The following is a 27,492-nucleotide window of genomic DNA, read 5'->3' on the forward strand; positions in this document are numbered from 1 at the left end:
TAGTGACTAAACCCACCCATCTTAAGATAAACACATGATACACTGTGAGGGGAAAACACTCCCTGAACATGTCAAAGCACAACCTTTTGCAATGTGGCATAACAAGAATATTGGGTGCTGACAATAGCAGAAATATTATCCAACAAAGATGGGAGTCATTTTTTGAGCAAAATTAAGAGGCAGACTGCAAGGCCAAGAGTGAGCTGGAAAAAGCCATAGACCAAAGAACCAGGGCATTCACAAGAGTAGCAATTTCTGTTCACCAGATCAGGGCAGAGATTTGTCAGGCATTATGGTAGTGTGTGACATATTTGAGAAACAAAAGAAGAAGGGCTCAGTGAGCCATAGGAGCTGGGCAAGGGAACAATCAATATGGGTTCCAGTAGATGGAAAGGCTTCTTTGAGGAGTAAAGCCCCCACGAGGTGAGTAGGAGGAAAGCAAAGAGATATTCCTGCATACTTACTATAAAGCAGGCTCTAAAATGGGAAGAAACAGCATATCCAAGAATCTTAACTGGATGTACCAGATTTTACAGTGGCGGATACATAAGAGTATTATTCCATTTTCACGCTGCTGATAAAAACATACCCAAGACTGGGCAATTTACAAAAGAAAGGTTTCATAGACTTACAGTTCCACATGGCTAGGGAGGCCTCTCAGTCATAGTAGAAGGCAAGGAGGAGCAAGTCACGTCTTAAATGGATGGCAGCAGGCAAAGAGAGAGCTTGTGCAGGGAAACTCCTGTTTTTAAAACCATCAGATCTCGTAAGACTTATCCACAATCACAAGAACAGCACGGGAAAGACCCACCCTCATGATTCAATTATCTCCCACCAGGTTCCCCCAACAACACGTGGGAATTCAAGATGAGATTTGGGTAGGGACACAGCCAAACCACATCAGTAAGGGACAGAAAGGAGCAGGACACAGTCCAATGATATAAGCTGCTAACAGCCAGGAGAAGCGGGCTCCTTATGTGTCACCTCCATATGTTTTTAAAGCCATGCATTTAAGTTACACACTCTAGTAAGCAGAATAAGTCCTCCCAAAGACGTCCATGTCCTAATCCTCAGAACCTGTGAATTCGTTAGCTGTGAATCTAACCTGTGAATAAGTTACATGACAAGGAGGAATTAAGGTTGCTGATAGAATGAAGGCTGCTAATCTGCTGACCTTTAAATAAGATTATCCAGGTGGGCCCAGTATAACAAGAAGTGTCTTTTAAAATGGAAAGAAGGGTCAGAGATTTGAAGATGCTGCATTGCTGCTGGCTTTGAAGATGAAGAGAACAAATCAAGGAATGCAGGCAAGCTCTAGAGGCTGGAAAAGGTTAAGAAAAAATTTTCTCCTTGAGCTCCCAGAAGGAGCCACCCTTGCAGACATCTTGTCTTTAGCCCAGTGATACCCATTTCAGACTTTCAACCTCCAGAATTATACAATAATAAAGTTGTGGTTTGTTAAGCCACTGAGTTTGTGGTGAGTTATTATAGCAACAATAGGAAACTGATGCGCACAGGTAGGCCAGAATCTCTACTAGTGGAGTTCCTAAAGGTCATTTGTAGTTTATTAAATGTTTTTGTGCTGAATGCTAAAGGCTCAATGATAACAGCTCCTGCTCACAAGGAGCTCATAGCTGGCCAAACAGGGCCTGCTACCTAGCAGGTATTCTGTATTCACTGAGTGGGTAGATGAATATTTAGACAGATAGATTGCCTAAAAGGCCCTCCATGACCCAGTGCCCCACTACTTTACTGGAACAGTCTTTTGTCTCCTTCCTCCTCATTCCTACTGCCCTTTGCTGTTCTTTGACCCCATTAAACTTGCTCCTACCTCAGGGCTTTTGCACTTGCTGTTAACATCTTAGAATGTTCTAGATATTTGCCCAATTTGTTGCACGATTTGAGGTCTCTTCTCAATGTCATCTTGTCAGAGAGGCCCTGTTTAACCACACTATGTAAGATAGCACACCCCTCCCGCCATGGCCACATCACCTTCTAGATCCCTCACTTGGTTTTATTTTTCTCCATAACTGTTTATCACGTTTTCGTTTTCTTTTCCTTTTTTTTTTTTTTTTTTGAGATGGAGTCTTGCTCTTGTCACCCAGGCTGGAGTGCAATGGAACAATCTCGGTTCACTCCAACCTCTGCCTCCCAGGTTCAAGCGATTCTCCTGCCTCAGCCTCCCGAGTAGCTAGGATTACAGGTACCTGCCACCACGCCCAGCTAATTTTTTACTTTTAGTAGAGACCGGGTTTCGCCATGTTGGCCAGGCTGGTCTTGAACTCCTGACCTCGTGATCCACCTGTCTCAGCCTCCCAAAGTGCTGGGATTACAGGCATGAGCCACCACACCTGGCCCACTTTTTCTTAAGGCGACTCATCTAGCTAAGGAAGTGAGTGAGTCCTGAACTCCAGCCCACTCTCTGTTCCCAAAGCTGTACTCCTTAGCAGCGGTCTGAGTCTGGCTGGAAGAAGAGGCTTTTCCCAAATTCATACAATGTTGCGGCATACTTCCTAAGCCTTATGCCTTTTTGTAACTTGCAGAGACACTATTGTTTACTAGCAGCTGTGTTTTTCTTCATCTAGTAGAACAGAAATTCCTGGAAAGCAAAATCATTCTTATTTGTTCACTTTTGCTTTCCTACTGCTTGTAACATTATCAGGCACATAGTAGGTATTCCACAAATATTTTTGTCTGGTTGGAAGGATAGATGTATGGAGACTGGAGAAACTTGCAAATAAACAGAAATGCCAGTACAATGTGAGAATCAGGATGAGCTTGTGGACAGGATACTGCGGGAGTTCAGAAGCAAGGCATCTAACCCTCTCTTGAGAGGCCTTAACAATGTGTTCCAAGAGAAAGTTTATTTGGATTTCCTTGCCTTAAATTTCACAGTTCCTGGAGATAGAATAGTTTGGAGATAATCATATTTGATTTGGGGTTGTAAGAGCCTAGAAAACTCTCCAGACTGCTTCCTCTATGCAATTTCTGCAGTAGCAATACTTGCCACCTCTACCTCCAGATCAGGGGAGAGAATGTGAATACACACAGTGGAAAAGCACTATCCACTTCGATTAGTGGGATTCCACCCCAGAGTTAGTGAACAAACCTAAAAAGTGTATATACTACAACTAAAGCTTACATTTGGGGGACAGGGTTAACGTGGCAAGGAAAGAAAATACCACAGAACTTCAAGAGTCTTCAAAGTTCTGGCTGGACGGTGGCTCACACCTGTAATCTCAGCACTTCGGGAGGCCAAGGCAGGCAGATCACCTGAGGTCAGGAGTTCGAGACCAGCCTGGCCAACATAGTGAAACCCTGTCTCTACTAAAAATACAAAAACTAGCCAGATGGTAGTGGCACAGGTACTGGCCTGTGATTCCAGCTACTTGGAAGGCTGAGGCAAGAGAATTGCTTGAATGCGGGAGGGAGGTGGAGGTTGCAGTGAGCCAAGATCACACCACTGCACTCCAACCTGGGCCACAGAGTGAGACTTTGTCTCAAAAAAAAAAAAGTCGTCAAAGTTCTTTTATTTTGATTTATAATTTTTACAGATGCAGGCAACGTGCTTCTGGTCAGAGCTAATGAAATGGAGGCCGAATCAGAGCGTTAGCTTCAGGAATGGGAATTCAGCGTCTGTTCTGGTTCCACTTCCCTTCACAATTATCAGCAAAAGCAAAGGTTTAGAAGACATTACCGTTAATATACTTAGAAACAATCCCATAGCCACTTCCTACAATGAAAGAACACTAAAACCTTTCAATTTGATGACCAACTTAACAAGGGGTGAGAGAAATAAATGTTGGAGAACAGGAAACAGAGTCTTCCTTTTTACTGCCATACATGTTAAATACTGTTCATGGAGTCACAAAAATCGTTTACCCCTTACAGAAACCTGGAACCAGAAGGAGCTTCAGAAACTAAGTGGTACAAGTACTTTCACTGTATAGGCAAGAAAACTGGGACCCACACACTTGTCAGAACCAGAACCTTGACATTCTGAAATCAAGTTCATTGCTGTCATCATTGTTCCATGCTGAGAGTTTTCTTAGGAAAAACGAGGAAGTGGGGGAATCTTTCCAAAATTGTGACTATGGAGCTCGAAGGTACTGATTTAAATCTTGAGTTAACAGACCATACAGGCTTTACTTAAGAGATATTCAAGCAAACTCATTTAAATAACTCCTCCAACCTAACCCTAGAAAGGCTTTCTTGGCAGTCTTGGATCAATGGCAATTAAATTCCATCCTCGAGCTGGAAATAACAAACACCAAACGTAAATACCATCTGTCACATTCTCAATGTTCTCCTTGTCTGTCTACCTAGTCTGCTCTTTTCTGAAAACAACTGGGACACATTCACTCCAACTTGACTTGCCATAGGCCTAGTCTGTGATAGGTTTCATAATAACATCCTTCAACATAGCGTTGTTAAGAGCTGGCGCTGTTTGGGTACGGCCACAACTGCCTCTGCTCCTTCTGTGCATTACACACACTGTGTATTCCACACACTGTGTATTCCAGGCCAACGAAGGGGTAAGATATGGCTGCATTATTTAGGGCTAAGTGCTAAATGTGCCCGACTCCCTCGCTGAACAGCTAACCATTAGCAGATCTTAAAGTAGTTGATTTAGCCTACTCACTTCCTGCAATCCGCTTTCCTAACCAGGCCTAGCTCCAATCTGACTGGGTAAAACAGACGATGCCAGCACAGTCAACAGCCATATCTAAGCCTTTCCTCTGGGGTCCACGAAAACAAAACTCCCGAGGAGCTGTGGGGGTGCTCCGTAGCAAGGGATCGTCGCCGAATCCAGCCCGCACACGTCGCAGCTTTAAATAGGTAGGGTGGTGGGGCCCAGTGCTCCCTTCCATCTTTGGACGGAATGTATCTTCTCTTCCTATGCCTTCACCTCCGAGTGGCAAGGTCTCGTGAGACACAATATGCAGAGGCCAGTTTTCGGGCGAGCCGGAGGCCGTGAGCGTTTAGCCTGCGGGGACGGGAAAGCGGAGGGTGCCGTAAGAGCTGCTGTAGGCTCTAGCCAACAGGGACTCTTCGAACCGGAAGCGCCCCGCGTCGCTATGGCTACAGGCGCTCCCAGCAGGCCCGTAGCGTTCCGTTCCCATGGCAACGGTATTGTCTCCTTGGCCGGAACCTGGGTTGCGGAAGATAAAGGGGACCTCGCAGGCTGTGTAACTTCTGCGAGGCACTGCTTTGGCGCCCGGACCGAGGTCGGCCAGGATCAGGAGGCCGACGCAGCGGGAAGAAGCCGCGCAGTCGGGCTGAGGGAGCGGGGAGGCTGGTTCCGGGGCGTGGATTCCCCGCCTTGGGCAAGGTGTGCTGTGCGCACTCGCGCGTTCTCTTGGAGCCTCCGCAGCAGGGTCAGTGCTAAGCAGAGCCCGACCTGTGGCGTCAGGGCTTAACGCAGTGACCGCGGAACCACAGCAGGAAAAGAGGGGCGATTCGTACCTGAGCGGGGGACCCGAGTTTAGTGTTCAGGGCCATGCGGAACATCATAGGAACAGAGTCCGGAAGTTTGAGAGATCAGAACGCCTTGCTGTGGGCATAGTGTTTAAAGTGGAGGTTAAAAAGAGAAATTAGTGAGTCTCCCTTTCTGATTTTCGGTTAGTGGATGCTCTGGAGCCTGGGTCAGAAAGCCACTCAGGGGTCGGCGGGAATGAGTGATTTCTGGAGGGTGAAATGAGAGGCTACTTGGTGGATGTTAACGTTCAGTAAATAACTGCTTTCGATTTGGATTTGGTTTAAGCGCCTGTCATTGCCTTCCTTGAGAGTTGAATTTCACAAATACTGTATTTAGAAATCACATTTTTCGTCATGTGCTTCCGAGGTTTTCCCCATCATCTAACAGCAACAGCTAAAACAGACACATGAATTTCATTTTATTGTTTTATTTTATTTTGAGATGGAGTCTCGCTCTGTCGCCCAGGCTAGAGTGCAGTGGCGGGATCTCGGCTTGCTGCGATCTCCCCCTCCCGGGTTCAAGCGATTCTCCTGCCTCAGCCTCCCGGCTGTGATGTCAAAATTCTGTGATACTTACAAACTCAGCCTCCTGAGTAGCTGGAACTACAGGCGTGCACCACCACAGCGGGCTAAATTTTGTATTTTAGTAGAGACGGGGTTTCACCATGTTGGCCAGGCTGGTCTGAAACTCCTGAACTCAGGTGATCCACCTGCTTCGGCCTCCCACAGTGCTGGGATTACAGGCGTGAGCCTCTGTACCCGCTTTGTGACCCCTTTACTAGAATCTGCTATTAATTAGTGAAATGACCCCAGCGAAAAAAAGCAGAATTAACCAACACACTGTGCTTCGTTTACCACTGAGAACTGATTGCTTTGCTTAAATCCATCATGCCGTCAGACCTGCAAAAACAATATCTGAGTTGAGTAGGTGACCATAGTTTTGATGACCCAGGAGCTGTAAATGTGCTTGCTTTGAGACGTAAAAGCCAGGGATTTTGGAGAAGTAGGGTGGAGTTGAAATTAGGGGAAATAAATTTAACTGACATTTAATTTGGCAAATTAAAGACCATCTGTCTTCCAGCGGTCTCCATATCTGAGTATGCGTAGTCTGTGGATTTAGGATGGGTTATATATTTGAGCAGTTTTAGTTTAATGTTAATAGCATCCCAGAGGGGGAAAATAGAACAGACACCCAGCCTTTTCTCCCAAAGCTGACCTTACCTGATTCTTGGTAGGAAGAAGATGCAAGGCAGCCCCATCCGTATCCCAACTGTTAGCAATGACATCGACTGGGATTTCTGCTTCCGTATGTAAGTATCACAGAATTTTGACATCACAGGTACTCACTGGGCTGAAACACTGGGACCTCCTGCTTAAGGCAAACCTGGGTGAGGAGCTTTGCATGAACATTATATAAAAGAGAAGGGTTCAGGGCCAGCCTGGCCAACATGGTAAAACCCCGTCTCTACTAAAAATACAGAAATTAGCTGTGCAGTAGTGGCGCGCAACTGTAATCCCAGCTACTCAGGAGGCTGAGGCAGGAGAATAGCTTGAACCTGGAGGCAGAGGTTGCGGCGAGCTGAGATTGCACCACTACACTCCAGTCTGGGCAACAGAGACACTGTCTCAAAAAAAAAAAAAAAAAAAAAAAAAAAAGAGAAGGTTGTCTTTCTGTGATGTGCTTTAATAATGATTCTGCTATATTATCTGTTTGTATTTACAACCTATGCATGATAGAAGATTGCTTTTTCCTGACTTAAGGAAATTTTAGAAGTTTTTAAAATAAAAATAGATTAGTTATAACAAGATTGGCAAAGTTGTAGAGAGTTAGCTATAACAAAGTTAATGAGAAAATTAAGTTTTATGAAACAGTAAATAAAACTTTCATATTGTCTAATGCTTATTGAGCACATACTTGTACCAGGCTCTGTTCTAAGTACCTTAAACATCTTAGCTGATTTAATCCCCCCAAACCCTGTGAAGGAGGTACTGTTATTGGTACATTTTATAGATGAGTATGAATCAAAGAGATGTTAGGGAGTTTGCCCAAAGTTGCACAGCTAGTAAGTGGTATTTAAACTGGGCATTCTGTCTCTAGAATCCATTCTTGTTTTGTTTTGCTTTGCTTTTAGAGACAGTCTTGCTCTGTCACCCAGGCTGGAGTGCAGTGGTGCAATCACAGCTCACTGCAGCCTTGCCCTCTTGGGCTAAAGAGATCCTCCCACCTCAGCCTCCCGAGTAGCAGGGACTACAGGCACGCGCCACCATAACTGGCTAATTTTTACATTTTTGTAGAGATGGGTTCTCATTATGTTGCCTAGGCTGGTCTCGAACTCCTGGGCTCAAGTGATCCTCCTGCCTCAGCCTCTCAAAGTGCTGGGATTACAGGCATGAGCCACTGTGCCCAGCTAGAGTCCATTCTTTAACGATTATCTATACTAGGGTTTCTCAATCTCTGCACTATTGACATTGGGGCTGGATAACTGTTTGTTGTGGAGGGTTGTCTTATATATTATAGGATTTTTAGCCACATCCCTGGCCACTATCCACTAGATGCCGGTAGCACTAGCTCCAGTTGTGACAAGCAAAACTGTCTCCAGACGCTGCCAGATTTCCCTTCGGGGCAAAGTCATCCTTAGCTGGGAACCATCGCTCTATAGCAGTGCCATCAAATAGAAATATAACTCAAGCCACATACATAATTTAAAATTTTCTGCTACCCATATTAAAAGGTGAAATGAAACATATGAATTTAATTTCAATACTATATTTTCTTTATTTCAATATATACAAAATATGCAAAAATTATCAATGAAATATTTTATCTTTTTATACTCCTTAAAATACGGCACATATTTTACATTTACAGCATATCTCAATTCAGACTAGCAATATTTCATGTGCTTGATGGCCACATGTAGCTAGTAGTTACCATATAGGATAGCATTTTGTTCTTTTTTTTTTGAGACAGAGTTGTGGAGCACGAGATTCCGTCGCTGTTTGGGGGTCCCTATGTAACCTGCCATGATCCCTGGTGGAGTGAACAAAGGAGGGGTGAACGCAGGAATAAAAGACAAGAGACAAAAGAGTATATTTGGAAGAAGAGGTCAGGGGGCACCTTGCCTCTAGTGGACAAGGGCCCTGAGCTGTACACAGCCCTCCATATTTATTAGGCAAAAGAGATGGTGAGAAGGGGGGTGGAAGAGGGGTCAGCTGCTCAGTCCAGAGTAGGCTTGCAAGACTGCATTCCTCGAACAACAGGCTCTAGATGTCACAGTAGATAACCTCAGCGCCAGGGAGCGATTGCCTCCAGCAAACCTTCTGTCAGCAGGAGCACAGGTGAGTTTGCTCACATCCTGCATTCATGATAAACAGTTTGCTGTTTGATCATATCGTCTCCAGTGGAATGCTGAGTTGATCACGTCCCACGGGCCTTTGGCTCCCTGCACAGAGTCTTGCTTTGTCACCCAGGCTGGAGTGCAGTGGCATGATCTTGACTCACTGCACCGTTCGCCCCCTAGGTTCAAGCTATTCTCGTGCCTCAGCCTCCTAAGTAGCTGGGATTACGGGCTCATTGTGGAATTTTTTAGGAGACACAGGGTTCCACCATGTTGGCCAGGCTGGTCTCGAACTCCTGACCGCAAGTGATCCACGCACCTCGACCTTCCAAAGTGCTGGGATTACAGGTGTGAGCCACTGTGCCCCATCTGGATTGCATAAGTTTAAATTCATAAAATATCTTGATGTTAAGGGTTATGTGACTATAAAAATTGAAGTTCATAAAAATATTCACAGTAAAATATCTGGAAAATAATCAGATAATTTATATTGAACATTACTAATCAGAATTCCTATTTATGATGGTAACATATGGAATAAGTTATAAGCCTGGCAAGGCAGACCTTCCATTCAACCTCCTCTTCTTTTTATTCTGACCATCCTTTGAGATGTCTGACTGGTCAGGATTCTCCAGCCATCTTTCTCACCTTTTATAACACGACGTTCAAAGCTAATTCAGGGCTTTACATTCTCAAATCATTTGTCAAGACCTCAATGTTTATCATTCCTTTGAAGTCCCTAAGGTTGAAGTTTGCTACCTTCGGTCTTACCTTAATGTTATTCAAGGCTTAACTTAAAATACTTTGGGCTTATAATTTTTAATACCCATAATTAGCAATCTGTTTGGTGACTCCAATAGATTTAACTTCTGCTCTAGGTCTGTGAAATACGCAGCTTAAGCAAAATTTTCTATTGAGGTATGATCTCTTTTTTATTTTTTAACTGCTCCGTGCAGAGCAGGGCTAGCTTATAGGCAGCATGCCCAGAGTCAGCCGACTTATGATCTCTTGCCACAGATTTCTTCTCTCCTCAATAGTTTTCAAACATTCTAAAAACTGCACATTCTTTTCTCATTCATTTTTTCATCATTTAACAGGCCATTATTTGTTTTTACTGTGAGCCAGATATCAGGTTTTCAGAAACAAATGAGGCTCAGCCCCTGCCCTGGTGGAGTTTACTTTGCCAGGAGGCAAAGAATGCTCAGAAACAAGCCAAAGAAACAACAATAAAAAAAAATCAAACAACAATAAAAAAACCCCACAGTGTACTAGCGGTTTGGGGGAAATTTTTGAAAGCCCTTTGGAGGCTGCCTTTATTGCTACTCCAGTGAAAGACTTCCAGGAGTGATGACATCTGAGTTGCATCTTGAAGGTGGAGTATGGAATTCACCAGGCAGAGAAAAGGAAGTTTATCACCTGTCTTCTGATCAGGTCACATCGCCAACCTTCCTTGGCTGTCCCATCAAGTTAGCTTGTCTACTGAAAGCATGCTCAGCTGTGGGCAGAAGGCAAGCCTGCCTGCACTTGGGCCTGAAGAAATGTTGCTTTCCTATCTACACAACCTGGTTTGCCCATGTGCCTCTTGATAAGTTAATTAGAATAGGACTCTAGAAGAATATTAGCATGTCATTTTTCAAACCTGGTGTAAAAGATTACACGTGGCAGTTACTTTCTTTTTGTGCTTTTCTGAATGTTCGTTTATTTAAACATTGAACCTTCACTCTTTAAGCTTTTTGTGCTTTTCTGAATTTTTCTTTTATTTACACATTGAACATTCACAATTTAAGCAATCACTGGAAAAGAAAGGTAAATTTTATTTTCAAAACTACTCAGTGGCTGAACTTTTGAGTTATTGTGAGTACAAAGATGAGTCCTTTGGGAGACTTATTTATACTTAAAATTTCTGTTGTTGCTCCTAAGATCTCAAAATTCTGTTTCTTCTCTAGCACTTTACTGATTTTTCTGGCAATGTTAGGATATAGTTCTTTTTAACGCAACTAAGGATATTTCTCCTCTGGCCCTGCACTTGATGTAGTATAGGGTTCCTTCACTCTCTCTGGTGGGACCCATGTCCTCTTTTCTTGGCCATCACATGTTGAAGCTTTTAAGATATGAGAAAGAAGACATGCAAAGTCTAGCCTCAAAATGTTGGTTCCCTTTCCCTTATTTCATTATATCCATTTTCTTTTCCTTGTTTGGATCAGATTTTTAGAACACAGATGTTCCTGGGGATCTTCCAGTTCAACACCCTCATTTCTAGAAGCAGTCCTGTCCTGGAGCTAATGATATACTAATAGCTAACATGAAAGGAACACTTAGAAAAGGCCACACAGTGTGCTAACTGATTTATGAGTATTATCTCATTTAATCCCATAACCTCATCAAGTAGGCATTCATATTCTCATTTTACAGAGAACTAAATTAATAACTTGGTTAGGGTCATGTGATTAGTAAGCAGTAGAGCTGCACCTCTATAACTAGGCTTCATTTGAACCACCACATTGCTGTCTTAATGCTAAGCTTTGAGGGTGATGTGAGTTTACTGCCTAGCTTTATTCCTTCAAGTTTATGTTTGAAAGCATGTCCCTATCCCCCAGCTGGGAGAGCTATGCCTTCAATTTTACCTTGTTTGAGATGGCAAAGGTGGTTAAATCCTGAATCCCTTCTCTCATACCTACAGGTCACAGCAAACCGAGATCCCAGCTCACCAGCAAACAGATAAGTTGTATCACACCAGTGGATGTGGAGAGAGTGAAGAGGAAACTAAAGCTAAAGAAGAGGAGAAGGCCGTAGACTGTATGTCTCATCCCAAAGAGAAATTAGCCCAATCCCAGAAGAAAGTAGCTCAGCTGATTAAGGAAAAAATGGTAAAACAAAAAACTCACAAAAATTTTGCTTCCATTTAAAAATATGTTCATGATTACAGAAGCTATACCTTAGATGCAGATTGAAGCGTATGAAATAGAGGAAGGTGTCATCTTTCTTTGTAAGTAGGAGAAAACAAAGCAGAGCATACTTAGGTAGCCAGCTCACCTTCTGGTTCCAGTAGTGCTGGGATTTGAGTTAGATCTGCATGGTTCATTGTTTGTTCCTCCTTGGGGCATTTCTGCTCCTACCTTTAAACTAAAAATTAGGGCAGGTGCAGTGGCTTATGCCTGTAATTCCCACACTGTGGGAAACTGAGGCGGGAGGATCTCTTGAGGCCCGCGTCAGTAACATAGTGAGACCCTGTCTCTATAAAAAAATTAAAAAGCAGCCAGGCATGGTGGAGGGAGCCTGCTACTTGGGAAGCTGAGACAGGAGGATAGCTTGTACCCAGGAAATTGAGGCCACAGTGAGCACATGATTGTGCCACTGCACTCCAGCCTGGGTGACAGAATGAGACCTTGTCTCTAAAAAAATAAAATAAAAATTTGAAAAACCTAAAAATTTTCATTTGGTTATTTTTGTTGCTGTTACCTTTAACTTAAAATTAAAAAAAAAAAAAAAAAAAAATAGCCAGGCCTGGTGGCTCACACCTGGAATCCCAGCACTTTGGGAGGCCAAGGCAGGCGGATCACCTGAGGTCAGGAGTTCAAGACCAGCCTGGCCAACATGGTGAAACCCCGTCTCTACTAAAAATACAAAAATTAGCCGGGCATGGTGGGGCATGCCTATAATCCCAGCTACTTGGGAGGCTGAAGCAGGAGAATTGCTAGAACCCAGGAGGCAGAGGTTGCAGTGAGCTGAGATCATGCCATTGAACTCCAGCCCAGGCCAACAAGAGCGAGACTCTGTCTCAAAGAGAAAAAAAAAAGTGTATATATGTATATATACACACACATATATATGCATATATACATATATATACAAATACATACGTACATATGTATGTATATACGTGTGTGTGTGTGTGTATGTGTATATATATATCCATCCTGGAAGGTTTCAGGATGCTGTCTCTTGGGTAACAAAAAGGCTGGGATAGTAACGCAGGAGGTTGAGAACAGGCAGTCAGGCAGGTCTAAGATCTAGCCTGGAAAGGATATGGGTAAGATGCCCTTGGTTACAGTGGAATCATAAATAAACTAAAGGGCCAGAAACAGGAGGTCGAAGTGGAGGTCAAAGATTCCAAGTATGCATTTCTAAGAGCAAGTCCAAGACTTGAGTCAAAGATCTCAGAGCAGGTGTGTAAGCATGAGTAATCAAAATCCAGGAAACTGAGACAGCAAGACATCGACTCTCATTATTAGAACACAGGCACCCACCTGCTTCCAGAACATGATTTATCAACAGAAGAGTTTGTACCTTGACTTCCTGGATCCTCCTAGCCAAGGGGAAAAAAGTAATCTAGATAGGTTTATTTTTCTATCATTTGCCTCTGAAGTATCTCTCTAGATGGATATTTGTAAATTTATCTCTGTAAATGACCCGAGGACCTTGCAAAGGACAATCAACCTGGCCTGGACCCATTAGTGATTCACAAATTGAGGCTAGAAGGATCATTTCTAAAAACGGACAAGTACCATCTGCCATGGAGTGTAAGTGGGGGTTTTCAAGGCTTGAAAACCCCTTGGCCAGATTGGATAGTGACAAAGATTTAGACCTTACGAGAGAACTCTAACTCAAATCCCAAACTCATCAAATTGTATACAGTGAACAGGTGCAGTTATTTGCATGTCAATTATAGCTCAATAAAGCTGGGGTTTTTTTTTGTTTTGTTTTGTTTTGTTTTGTTTTGTTTTTTAAATCAAACCCAACCCAGTACTCCTAGCCCTGAAGGGCAGGGGATGCCACATCAGCAGCAGTAGTGCTGGGATGACATCTGGAGCCCATATTGGTTGTCCCAGTTTCTCCGAGTCAAGGAGTTCGAGGATGAATATACAATGTCCAGAGCCAAAGCTTTGGTCTTCCATTCTAGTGATTTTTTCATGGCATGATGCTTCTTCCTCGAAAGAGAACTTAGTATTTGCTGTGGTCAGCCCATGGTGAACTCTAAAAAATGCTGACTAAATGGATGTTTTGGAAGCATCAGGGGAAGTTTCCTTCTACCATTGCTTGCTTCTGTATATTTGAGCAGGGTTCAGGTAAAACATGAAGTTGGGTAGAAGACAGGAATCAGGAAGGAGTGCATTCCTTGGAATCACGTATGGTACTGCTGTATCTTATCTAACATTACTCTTTAAATGGGTTACTTCAGTTACCTGTACATTATTCTTCAAACGGGTTGCATTTAGATCGCACTTAACAACACTGAATCATTTTGACACTATTTTTTTTCCTTACAGTAACTCCATGAGGTAGATGATACAGGTTTCCAAATCTCAGAAAAGGAAGCTGAGATCAAAGTGACTTGCCCCAAAGCAACACAATCAGTAAACAAACATTAGAACCAGGGCTGAAACTTTAGCTTTTTGGTCCCTTGAAGTGCTATTTTCACTTTACCAGGAAAAAAATGCCTGACCATATCGACTGGTCCAGCCATATTGGCTGTGTTTGTAAAGTCACTGAAATATATGACGTGAAGATGCAGTTCGGTGATTTCTTAGAGAGCTGTACCTGTCACTTCTATAGGGGTAGAGGATTATTTCCCCCAACCCATCTTTAACTTTGCTAATAAATGATTCATTCAGCAAATACGGAACGTGTTACACCTGTGTGTACTGAGCAGATAACAGTGAACATGAGGAATACACTTCTGTCCTCAAGGGACTTATCTTCTATTCGGGGAGATAATAGACAAACAAAAACAATAGCTAATACAATATTAGATAGAAATAAGTGCTATGAAGAAAAAGTAAAATAGGTAATGGGATATTGAGTGATGAAGTGGCATCTGTTTTAGATAAGGTGGCCAAAACAGGCCTGTTGATAAGAAAAGTGAAAATGGAATGAGAAAGTGAATGACATGGAAGAGTGTCCCGAGCAGAGGGAGCGGCATGTGCACAGCCCTGCATTGGAAGTTAGTTGGTGATGTTCAGGAACCTCTGGTCAGTATAGTTCTAGCAGATGGAGTAGGAGGAGAGAGTGGTAGAAAATGAAGTTTGGGATTGGGTCAGATTGTGCAAAACCTTGGAAGCCATGGTAAGGACTTTGAATTCTGTTAAGAAGAAAAAGCGGGAAGCTGTTGGAGGATTTTGAATAGGAAAGTCACGATCTAATTTACATCTTAAGTTATAAACACATAAAATATGTTTAAAAATCCATAAGTTTCTAATAATAATAACAAGCTATTTGGTCACAATTAGAGGTTGCGAGTGAACAAATTCATTTTTCTGAAAGCTAGTAAAGAAAGGGCAAGGATAAACCATGTGTCCTGCCTTTCCAATATGAACTGTACTATTGGGTAACCAAAGAGTAGAGGAGGAGAAATTCTCTTTATAGAATTATTCCAACTAATGTATGAAGAAGGAATGATAGAAATATATATTTGCATTTTATAATCTTTTGTTAATTTTCCATGTAGTTTTCCTAATATCTGAGAAAAAGAAAAAAAGAAAAAACAACCAGATAGTAGATGTATTCTGCTGGAAGAACATACCACTAACCATGAAGTCATTTTGTAAAAAAAAGAATTCAAAGCTGAAATTAACCAAACTTCTAAACCCAACTACTATTATAAAGGCAGAACAGAGAATGGAGGGACATGATGAGACGCCATGAGGATGCAGTCATCAAAATTTATGTCTGTGGGAAATACTAGACCAAATGACTCAGCTTTTTCAAATGATTTGTAAGAAAAAGAATTAGAGATGGAAAGGTAACCTACAGATGGAAAGAGACTGATCTCACAATGTGGACAGTCAAACAAACTATTTTAAAAATTAGATTTCTGTGATATTTGATTTTAAGGAATTATTGTTAATATTTTGATGAGATAATGATTTTGTGGTTATGTTTCTAAGTCCGTATCTTTTAGAGGTACTTACGAAATGTTTATAGAGGCAACAATGGAATGTCTGATTTGCTTCAATTTAAGGTGAGGATGGGTGGATGAGAGGTCTAGATAGGAAACAAGAGTGGCCAGGAATAGATCACTGATCATGCTACATATTCATTCTTCATGCTATTTTGTATACTAATAAAGTTTTTCATGATAAAAGGTTAAAAGAAGTCACTCTGGCTATTACGTAGAAAGTAGACTGTGGGGGCCAGAGAGGAAGCAATTGGAAGGGGCTGTTGTAGCCAGCCAAGTAAAAGATGAGGGTGGCCTGGACTAGGTACTCATGACAGAAATGAGAAGAAGAGCTTGGTTTTAGGATTTAGGGGGAATGTGGATCCAACCAGACCTGATGGATTGGACACAGGATGAGAAAGAAAGAGGAGAGAAAAAAGATGACAAGTGAATTCAGTCCTGTGTTCCAGTGATAAGTCCATGGGCTAGAGACTTCTCCTCCTTTCCAAAAAGTATAATCACTTCTGTACCCTACAGAATACTCAAGCAAACAAGGAGCTGATTCGATGTGCCATCCTTTCTCGGATTATTTTTGGGGACCATCACTGGAAATGTGCACAAGCTCTGACCAACCTAGCTTATGGCTACTTGACACTGAGAGGTACTTGGTTTCCCCAGCTGGGTTTGGGTGGCCAGCCTCTGAAGGCTAAACTGAGCCCTCACAACCTCAGTGAGGATAGACATGACTAGGAGGGCCCCTTCTTTTCCCTAGCTCACACATTATCAGGAAGGAAAATCCATGGATGAGGGAGACAGTGTGGCAAGGATCTTAGTAATAAAGATAATAATGATGATGACAGTTATTGGGTATTTAGCATGTGCCAACCTAGTCTCATTAATCCTCACAATATTCCATGGAGGGAGGTACTATTCTTATCCTCAGCTTATGGATGAGGACCCTGGGGCACAGCGGGCAAAGGACAGTATCAGGGGTTCCAGCCAGAGGACAATAGGGGAAGGACAGGCAGGGATGTACACTCAGCATCAGGCAGGCAGACCCAATAATGGGACTTGAATTCAAAGGTAGAAGTCAAGTTCCTGGAAGGTTTGGCTTAGCGAAAGGTAGGGCCCTCATCCTAGAGAAATGGTACTTCTGGAAGGTACTCTAGTATAAGAGAGTAAGACAGGAATCTATTTGCTAAAACTGAACCCAAGTGAAAGTTCCATGAGAGTAGAAAGTTTGTAGTAGAGGCTGAATAAATATTGGGTGATACACTGAGGCGAGAGCACATTTCTGGAACCAGGGACATAGCCAGCTCAAGACTTTCTGTTCCTTGCCCAGCCATGTTAGAATACATTTCTACCATGGAACTCATTGTACTGTGCTCATATATGCTTTAAATGCTTCTGCCTCTGACACAGAAGCTCTCTCAGGGCAGGAACTGGTCTCATTGGATCTAGAACAGTCCCTGGTACACAATATGGATGGCATATTACTGCTTAAGAAGTGAGCCGCTGGCCTAAGGATTGTTCAAGTACCACTGGGACCTTAGTCTGAAGTGGGACCTAACTTGTAATACAAATTAAATGCTTTATGGACTTAAGTGATTTGAAGGCTACAGGAAAAGGGAAGCAATATACTTAGGCCATAATGAGGCTAGATATCAGAAAGCAAAGCTTCTGAAAAAATTAAAATTCAGTTCACTTCTCAGTTATTGATCTCAGAATATATTCTCCTTCTTAGGGCTCTATAGGCGCTTTTACACCCATTTGTTTTTAATGCAACTTTAGATTCATTTATTGATGTGGCAAGATCGCGAGTAGCTGAGATCACAGCATTAGGACAGTGATGCTGTGGGTCACAGTGGGGGCACAGTGAGGCCCTTTTATGCTTTAAGAGCACATGTGTTGTGTTCTGAAATAAGGTGCCATGGCTAGGGAAAGGAGAATGTCTTTATGTACTGGCAGAGCAGGCAGCCACCTCTAGGAGATTTGAGAGTGACTAGGAAGAATCTTCCCCTAGTGGGGTTCCATGCTTCCTTACTTGGAATCTCTCTATTCCCATCAGACTGATTTTCTCAGAAACTTACTGTCTTCATGATAAGAGTCAAATTTAGGGATTTACTACTTCAGTATTTATGGAGTTATTGTTATAAGCCTGGTGGCACTTGCACTCAGTGCTGGGGATACATAAATGAATATTGCTGGTCCCTATGCTCTAGGAACATACAGGGGTCTTAGGATAGGTACCATTCTGAGGCAGGAACAAAATTCTGGAGAGTGCAAATGAGGCAGTTCAGTGGTTTTGCCATTGAGGAAAGTCAGGGAAGGCTGCAGAGAGAAAGTGATATTGTCCTGTCTTTGAAGAATGAGAATAGTTTTATCAAGTAGACTTTTTTATTTTTTATATTTTTATTTTTGTAGAGATAAGGTCTTTCTATGTCACCCAGGCTGATCTCAAACTCCTGGCCTCAAGCGATCCTCCCACCTCAGCCTCCCAAAGTACTGGGATTATAGGTGTGAGTCATGGCACCTGGCCCCTGAGTAGATTTTCAGGGGAGAAGTAGAAAGTACAAAGTTGGTCGTTTATACATGTTGATCTAAGGCTTAAGAAGTGAGAGGATGGCATTCTGTACAAAACTCCTTACACAGAATATTGTAGCTTCTATGTAGATCCAGGGGATTAAGGTAGGATAGAAGACACCTTTGGACAGATAGCTCATGCTTGGAAATGGGACTGAAAAGGTAATTTGAGCCCAGATATCAGGGAGTTTGGAGAGTTATTAAAAGGTTTGAAGTGAGGTGGTAATAATCAAGCTTGTGTTATAAAATGAGAGACTCCAGTATGGGTTGGACTGGTAGAGAAAGAAGAGGCAAAAACCAGTTAGGCCGTTATCCTGCCCAGATGAGAGTCGATGAGGGCATTGGCTATGGCAGTTGGAATGCAGAAAAGATAACCTAAAATGCAGAATTGGTGACATTTAGTGCCCCATTCAGTATGGAGTGGGAAGGACAAGGAAGAATTGAAGTTGAAGCAGGCATGACCTGGACAATTAGCTGAAATCGAGAATGAAAGGGAAAGACCAAGTGGTGGGGTGTATTAGTCTGTTTTCATGCTGCTGATAAAACATACCCAAGGCTGGGTAATTTATCAAGAAAAAGAGGTTTACAGATTCACAGTTGCACGTGGCTTATGAGGCCTCACAATCATGATGGAAGGCCAAGGAGGAGCAAAGGCACATCTAACATGGCAGCTGGCAAGAGGTCATGCAGAGGAACTGCCATTTATAAAACCATCAGATCTGGTGAGATTTATTCACTATCACAAGAACAGCATGGGAAAGCCCTGCCCCTATGATTGAATTACCTCCCACTGGGTCCCTCCCATGACACATGGGGATTATGAGAGCTACAATTCATGATGAGATTTGGGTAAGGACACCACTAAACCACATCATGGAGGAAGGGGGAAGAAGCTACTGAGTTTGGTTTCTGACAGGCTGAATCACATCTGTATTGAAATGTTCAGTGGGCAACTGAAAGCAGGTCTAGAGCTCAGGAAAGATGTTAGTTTGGGAGAGATGAGCACACAGGAGCAAGCTGAGGCCATAGGAGTGGAGGAGCTTGATCAGAAGTAGTGTGTAGTGGTTGGGTGTGGTGGCTCATATGTGTAATCCCAGTACTTTGGGAGGCTGAGGTGAGTGGATCACTTGAGGTCAGGAGTTTGAGACCAGCTTGGTCAACATGGTGAAACCCCATCTCTGCAAAATACAAAAATTAGCCAAGTGTAGTGGTGCATGCCTGCTGTCTTAGCTACTCAGGAGGCTGAGGCAGGAGAATTGCTTGAACCAGGAGGTGGAGGTGGCAGTGAGCCGAGATCATGCCACTGCACTCCAGCCTGGGTGACAGAGCAAGACTCTGTCTCAAAAAAAAAAAAAAAAAAAAAGGAGTAGTGTGTAGAAAGAGAGGGGAAGAGAATAGAGGACTGAAGACTGGAGAGCAAGAGCTTTGGGAATGGGTAGGATAAAGGGGGGCCAGCAAAGAAAATAGAAGACTCAGGATGAGCCGTATCATGGAAGCCAAGAGAGGAGAGAGGGTTTTGAAAAGAAGTGCAACGGTGGTTTCAACAGTTCAGATGGTAGAGGAAGGTCAAATAAGGTAAAGGCTGAGGAGAGACCCATGGATTTGGCATTTGGGAGGTCATTGCAACTTGGTTTGGTAGAGACAAGTACACTCCTTGGGCCCTGGGAGAGCCCAGATTCACAGAGACTAGCTAAGAGTCTTTCACTGGAATTCAAACTTGAGGTGATGAACTTGAACTGAAGAGGAAGGCATTTGAGAGGGAGATTTCTCTGAAACTAGGCAAGGCCAGATGCTGCCCTCTCTGTCTTGCCTTGAAGATGACTAGGGTAGGTCTAGCAGGAGGTTGGCCTAGATCTTCTGAAATCAACCCCTTCCATAATGAGCCACAAACTGCCTTTGAGTTTTACTTTTCCAATTAGATTCCAAGTTAAGTCAAGATAAGTGAACAGGTTATACCACAAAAGATGGTGATAAAACCTTTCCTCCCTAACTGACAGTTTTTCCTGCTGCATGAATAGAGAACTACGTTGGGGCAATAAGTTGGAGGAGATACAAGCTTTCCTGTACAAGAGACTTTTTTGTTTGTTTCTTCTAGATGGGAAAAGCAGCTTGCTGGTCAGATGAAATGTCCATGTGGTGTAATGGAGCCTAGACTTGAACCCAGATTTTCTGATACCAGCCTAGATTTTTTTTTTTTTAGAATAGGTTGTGACTGTAAGCTTTCTTTGAGAATAGCCTAGTGCCTCTTATTTCAGCCATATTTTGGTTTGTTCACTTAAGCTTTTATTTCAGTTTCTTCACTTCAGCTTTTTTTTAGTGTCTTTTTAGTGTCTGGTCCATGGAGTAAGTAAGGCTTTGAAAAATGGCAGATCTTCAAGAGAGATGAAGTGCTTGCTCAGCTCCACGCGGTGTGGTTGTCATTCATCCTCTAACTGCTTTAAAATGGACAGAATATATAAGCTGGCCTCCTGTGTAGGCGGATGTGTGTGTCTGTGTGCGTTCATGCCTCACTGCACCCATGCATGTTTTATAGTCATCAGCCCTGCTTTGCTCATTTCACTCTGGGCCTTTTCCAGCAGCCAAAAGGCTGATTTCTCTCAATAAACAGTCATTCAGTGAGTACTTAGTGAGAAACCTGTATATGTGAAATGCCATGAAGAACACTGTGGGAAATGTAATGTAAAGAAGCCCTCAAAGGTTTTACAACTTAGTGTGGAAGGTGAACTACCTAGGGACATAACTATGAGGGAAGGCATTATAAGGTAAATGCCATGTAATTGATTTAAATAATGGGTTTCAGGAAGGTGGGGTGAAATCATTTCTGGCTAAGTTGATAGATTCAAGGGGGAGGTGGATTCAAGGGTTGTAAAAAAGGAGTAGGGTTTGGGTAGGTGGAAGAAGGGGTGGGCATTTCTGTTGAAAAGGATGGTGTGGGCCAAGGCATTAGGAAGGAAAGTGCCATGTCTGTGGAGACGGCAGTAAGCAGCCTTGCCTGGCCAAGGTTAGGACTGGTAAGATGAACCTGGAAAGGAGAAGGGTACATTGGACAGGCCATGGTGTGGTTCTAAATACAGGCTAAGGAATTTGTAATTTATTTGATAGGCAAAGAGCACTAGTGGAGATTTTCCAGCAGGATGATAAAAATGTCAAAGTGTACTTTTGGCAAGGTTAATCCAGCAGTGATGGAATGGAGGCCATCTCAGTCATCTGAGTCTAAAACTAGGCTGCCAGAGAGAATGGGTGAGAAGGTAAGGATTCAAGAGTCTACGAAAGACAGATACATTTATTTTTAAACCAGAAACCCGCTTCTGGGAATCTTTCCTAAATACACACTGATAACATGGACAAGATTATTCTTTGCAGCATCGTTCATGGTAGTAAAAGATTGGAAACAAGCAAGTATCCATCAACAGGAAACTAGTATATACACACAAAGGGAAATATGGAATTTTAAAAAAGAACATGAGGAATCTCCATATCCTTCTAGGGAAAGATCTCTTTAGGGAAAAGAGAATGCACAATGCAGTGTAGTGTTTATAATACGCCTCTTTTTGTGTAAGAAAGAGGGAGTAAGAAATGAGAATGTAGGCTTATTTTTACATAAAAAACACCGAACAGTACACAAGAATGAAACAAAAAATGTTACTTAGATGGTAGTTGGGGACAAAGGGAACAGGATTGGAAGTGAGACCTCTCAGTGTTTACTTTTTCATATAATTTTTAACTTTTCAACTATAGAAATGTGTTACCTGTTCAAAAATGATTATTAAAAGACAGAGACCATTAAGGAGGAGTTGGCAGGACTTGGTGTTCGATTTGGGGTTGAGTGACAGTGAGGCCCAAAGATGACCGTGATGTTTTGGGCCCCTGAAATTGCCATTTTCAGAGAGAAGTAGGTCAGAAAGGAAGTAGACTGGGAGAGGAATGCTGAGTCCAGTTTTTTTATGTATAGATTTTGAAATTGTGATAGAGAATCCACAAGTTGAGAATTGCTAGTCTGAACATCTGAAATCCAAAATGTTCCAAAATCTAAAACTTTTTGAGTGCTGATGTGTCACTTAAAGGAAATGCTCATTGGAACATTTTGGATTTCAGATTATTTTCAGATTTTAGAGATGTTCGATTGGTTATCTGCAAATAATCCAAAAATGCCCCCCATCCAGAAAAAAAATCTGAAATCTGGAACACTTCAGGTCCCAAGCATTTTGGATAAGGGATACTCAACCTGTAATACATTTTCACTTGCGCTGGAAATTTGGGACCAGAACTTGGGAGGAGAGAAGGAAAGGCATAAGCATGGAGGAATATTTGAGACCAGAACTAAAGAGGGGAAATGGTAAATTATAAGCACGGAAGCTAAGGTTGAAGTAATAGGAGTTGATAAAACTTGCAAGAAGGAAAGAGAGAAGTGGAAGAAACAGAAAAACTTGGAAAATGGACACATTAATGGTAGAGAACAAAGGACCTTGATAAAGAGTTAGCAAAGAATCAATTACAGAAAGTTTATAAAGGAGAAGCAGGTTGGTGCAGTACCTTGGGAGCCAAACAGCTAAGGGTGTCTGATGCTGCAGTGAAATGCAGACTGAAAAACTGCAGTTAGATTCATTTATTAGGATGTTTTTGAGGGGACCTCAGAAGAATAATTTCCCCATAATGGTTGGAGGAGAAGCCAGATCCCAGGGAGGAAGGGAAGCAATAGGGACCGGTAGGCTAGTGAAGATGATTTTACAAGAGAAGGAGATGCAGGAAGATTTTAGCAAAGAGGAAGGAGCCAGTTAGAAGAGAGGGTTTAAAGATTTTTTTAATGGAGTAATTGATGGAATGGGATTCACAGGAGAATGTGAGGCTTTTGCAAGCAGAGTGTATAAAAGTTGGTTGGCTTGTTAAACAGAACAAGTGACACTAGAAGTGGACCTCTATGGCCCACTGCCCTGATGATGATCCTAATAAGCCTATTGATCCAGCAGCAGAGAAAGGGCAGGCGGAGATCACCAGGGTAGTTTGGTAACTAGTGGTGCACTGTTTCCAAGTGTTCAGGAAGGAAAATACGGTAACGTGGACAAGCAGTTTTCTGAAATTCTGCTTATTAATGAAACAGTAATTTAGTCAGTCTATTATTACTGGGAATCTTCCAGGTATTGGGGCTATGTTACAAATGTTGCAAGATCCAGCAAAAGAAGCCTAAGTCATGAGCTCTGCCTTCTTTGTCTAGTTGGTTAAAATAAAGACACAAAAACTGGTACAGAAACAACAGAGAATGATAAAAACCAGGTAATCTGACCCACAAGAAGCCTGATACCTACCTGAAGTGAGTCTGCATTTGAGAATGCAAGCCTTTTACAAAGATTCTGTAAACAGCACTATGAAAAATGTTCAAAATAAGTACAAGTGTAGTAAATTACTCAATGAGAGAAGATGGACGTTAGTAATAATAATAATAATGGCTAATATTTCTTCAAACTCACTTCATTTAGGCACTATTTAATCCTTTTTTGTATTAAATTAATCCTTGCAACAACTCTACAAGATATATTTTCAGTACCATTTTGTAGGTGAATAAACAGGCACAGATAGATTAAGTAACTTTTTCAAGTCATAAGGATGTTCAAGTCATAATGACTAAACCAGAATTTGTACCTGGAGAGTGTGACTCTAGACCCTGCTCTTTTAATCACCATGCCACAGTAACTGCTTTAATATAGATGATGATCAAAGGTGACTGCTCTCTGGTGACAATAACAACCTCCAAAGATTGGGTAGCTCTGAGGAGATTTTCTCTGGCCTGAGTCAGTGTAGCAGACATCAGTGATAGAATCTCAACCCAGACTAAAGCAAAATGATTGATATGTTTGTTGGACAATCTTTGGACTCATTTTGCCATCTCATCAATATTTCCTTGTAATTTCTGAATCTTGGGCTCCAGAAGCAGGCCTTGCTGCCCCTCTGCCTTGAACCTTGAAAACTGCTGCACTGTCAGTGCAGGTAGAAGGGTGTTATCCTTGGCTTGGGACGGCAGATACAGAGAAATGACTTGGTCTGTGAAGCATCCTTCATGGATATACACAATAATCTTATACACAGTGTTCTTTTTACATGAAAGAGGATGTACTTAGACTTAATAAACGTAAATTCATTTCAAAGTGTTACTGATACTGAATTCATAGTACTTTTGTCAATATGATTTTTTTCAAGTCTCATGGGCTGTGAAAATAATTATCACAAGTGGAGGAAGCCATGTGGTTTTTTTTAAATATAAAAAGAGCTCTTTCATACTTGAAAAGGTTGGAAAACATTTGTCTAGAGCAGGGGTCTCCAAACTCAAGAGACAGCTCCCTTATCACTAAAAGAAACTTAAGCAAACAAATGAATTACTTTTTATATGTGTATTTTAAATAAATTGTGTACAACAGTATTGATGTGTTATGTAATATTATAAATAGTAATAAAAATAGGAAAAGGCTTCAGATAAAAAAAAAAAACAGAGAAATTTTGATTTCCTCCTCACACTCTTATGGCATATTGCATACCCATAGAGTTCATGCATTCCACTTTGGAGATCAGAGTGGATTCTGGGAAGGTGAAAGAAGTTTTTCTCCTTTAGGGCTTAAAATATAATAAATTGTTTTAAATCAAGATCCTCGTTCAGTTTGCTTAAGCCCCATGTGGCTCAGCTTTTCCATCAGAAGGCTCACAATGTGGGGCCTAGTCGTGTGAAAGCAAGGAACTGTATGATTAATTCGCTGCTGAGCAGAGAGGGAAAGTATTCCTCCTGGGAATTGCACAACCAGCATGGGATACTTTGCAGGGAGGGCGCAGGCTTGCAAAGCCTCAGGAACTGCCTCAGAACAACTTTCTTGAGTGGTAGTTGTTTTATTTGACATTCACAAGCCCAGAAGGAGTGTCTGCTGATTTGGGGTGGTTTTTAGTAGCTCCTCCAGTTTCACCTTTCTTCTTCCTAAGGACCCAGGGAACTGTCTTGAGTTTGGTTTTTACAGTCCTTAATGACACATTCCCAATGGCCCACCTACTTGTGGAAAATGACCTGTGTGATCAAAACACTTTCTCAGTTTTCTACTTTATTTTCTTGGTCTAAAGTAGCAATCTTGGCTTCCAGTATCTGAAGCAGAGTTTTCTGTGAGCTAACTAGTGATGCTATCTTCTTCCTCCAGACCTGTGAAGACTCCCTGTTATGTAACAGATCTAATTTTCCCTCCTCATCTTGGCATCTGCTAAGGTCCGAGCATGTCCACTCCAAAGTTCAGGTGTTGCCACTGTGATAGCATCAAGAAGTGGGGCCTTTCAGAGGTGATTAGGCTATGAGGGCTTCTCCCTCATAAATGGGATTAAGGCCCTTATAAAAGAGGCTTTTTGTGGTGTTTGGTTCTTTTTTTCTTCCTCTTTTCATCATATGTGAACGCAGCAAGAGGTCCCTCACAAGAAGCTGGTGTCTTCATCTTAGACTTTTCAGCCTCCAGAACTGTGAGAAATTTCTGTTCTTTATAAATTACCTGGTCTCAGGTATTCTGTTATAGCAGCACATACAAATTAAGACATCATCCAAGATGCTTTACATATTCAATGCATAGCTTATACGTTTTTCTTTTTTTCTTTTTCCTTTTTTTCATTTGAGATGGAGTCTCACTCTATTGCCCAGGCTGGAGTGTAGTAGTGCGATCTCGGTTCACTGTAAGCTCTGCCTCCCAGGTTCACGCCATTCTCCTGCCTCAGCCTCGGGGGAGTAGCTGGGACTACAGGCGCCCGCCACCACACCTAGCTAATTTTTTTTTTTTTTAGTGGAGACAGGGTTTCACCGTGTTAGCCAGGATGGTCTCGATCTCCTGACCTCGTGATCCGCCCGCCTCGGCCTCCCAAAGTGCTGGGATTACAGGCATGAGCCACCGCGCCCGGCCCACTTATATGTTTTTCAATTCAGAGTTTCCTTTCAGTCATCTTTCTACCTTCCCTAACAATCCTGTATCCACCCAACCTCATCCCCCAGTGCGGCACACATATATACACATGCTTGCTTATTCTATCTTCAAGGCCTCAAGCTATTTAATCCAAGGGGAAATCCCTCCTTGTATCAGTCAAAATCCTATCCACTCTTGAAAAACAAGATGAGTCCTACTTCTTCTGTAAAGATTTTACTAACTATGTGTTTCTCCAAGTATGGTCCTCAGACAGCCTTGCATTATTACCAAGATTAGTTCTTATAGATGAGAACCCTTGGTTACCATCTGAAACATGGTTCTTGTTTTAAATGTGTATTCTTGGTTCTTATCCCAGAACTTGTGAGCTGTAACTACTGGAAGTGTAGTACAGGAATCTGCATTTTAATAGGGTGTTTATAATGCACAGTGCAATTTGAAGGCCACTCTTAACTTAGGGCACAACCCTCTCTTTCATCAGAGTCCATTTTTCTCTTCAGTTGAGACCAATAGAACAGGTATTTCTGAGTATTCTGCAGCGACTTCTTGGCTCTGGGTCACTTTTATTTATTTTTATTTTTGCAGTTTTTAATGAAAGGTGTATATAAGGATACTTTCCCCCTGCATCTTCTCAAATATTTCTTCCTCTTATCTACTATTTTTCTTTCCTACTAGGTGAGATTTGACTTTCTGCTCAAGAATCTTTTTCTGTTCTTTTCCAATTTTAGCCTAGTGATAGCTGCCTTGCTGGGGTCAATGCCCACATGGATAGTTGTGCCATTAGCCTTTTCCCACTGCACCCTGTCAGTATATGCCTTTTTTTTTTTTTCTGAAATAGTCTCGCTGTGGTGCCAGGCTGGAGTGCAGTGGCGTGATCTTGGCTCACTGCAACCTCCACCTCCTGGATTCAAGTGATTCCCCTGCCTCAGCCTCCCTAGTAGCTGGGACTACAGGTGCACACCACAACGCCCAGCTAATTTTTGTATTTTTAGTAGAGACGGAGTTTCACCATGTTGGCCAGGATAGTCTCCATCTCCTGACCTTGTGATTCGCCCGCCTTGGCCTCCCAAAGTGCTGAGATTACAGGTGTGAGCCACCACACCCAGCCAGATGCCATATTTCTTCTGATAAACCTGGATTACTTTGCCAGTTTGCTGACCTTTGTAGTGTCCTTACACAATCTGAACTTCATCATCCTTTTTGGGGGCCATGGATCAAGCATTGTACTTTTGTCTCAGCTGTTTGGAAAGAGGGGAAGACATAATCTTCTTGTGAATTTGGGAAGGTGCAT

The 27,492-nt window shown here is 42.3% G+C and overlaps 2 protein-coding genes across 3 annotated transcripts in view; both read left to right on the top strand.

The window, feature by feature from the left end:
* The window catches only part of BRIX1 (biogenesis of ribosomes BRX1), a 305,669-nt gene that overhangs the window by 210,231 nt on the left and 67,946 nt on the right, over positions 1 to 27,492 (top strand). The window lies entirely within an intron of this gene.
* Positions 1 to 27,492, top strand: part of TTC23L (tetratricopeptide repeat domain 23 like) — a 155,176-nt gene that overhangs the window by 84,779 nt on the left and 42,905 nt on the right. Inside the window, exons 2-5 of one of the 2 annotated variants that reach the window (XM_050793844.1) lie at positions 5,165 to 5,332; positions 6,714 to 6,788; positions 11,497 to 11,683; positions 16,228 to 16,351. In XM_050793844.1, the coding sequence (XP_050649801.1) occupies positions 6,721 to 6,788; positions 11,497 to 11,683; positions 16,228 to 16,351 (379 nt within the window). In that variant the 5' untranslated portion in view covers positions 5,165 to 5,332; positions 6,714 to 6,720. Of the gene's footprint in view, positions 1 to 5,164; positions 5,333 to 5,357; positions 5,598 to 6,713; positions 6,789 to 11,496; positions 11,684 to 16,227; positions 16,352 to 27,492 lie in introns of those variants that run through there. The other variant, XM_050793845.1, reaches the window with a different exon arrangement.

This window comes from Macaca thibetana, chromosome 6 (genome assembly GCF_024542745.1).
Source record: "Macaca thibetana thibetana isolate TM-01 chromosome 6, ASM2454274v1, whole genome shotgun sequence".
Classification (NCBI taxonomy): domain Eukaryota; kingdom Metazoa; phylum Chordata; class Mammalia; order Primates; family Cercopithecidae; genus Macaca; species Macaca thibetana.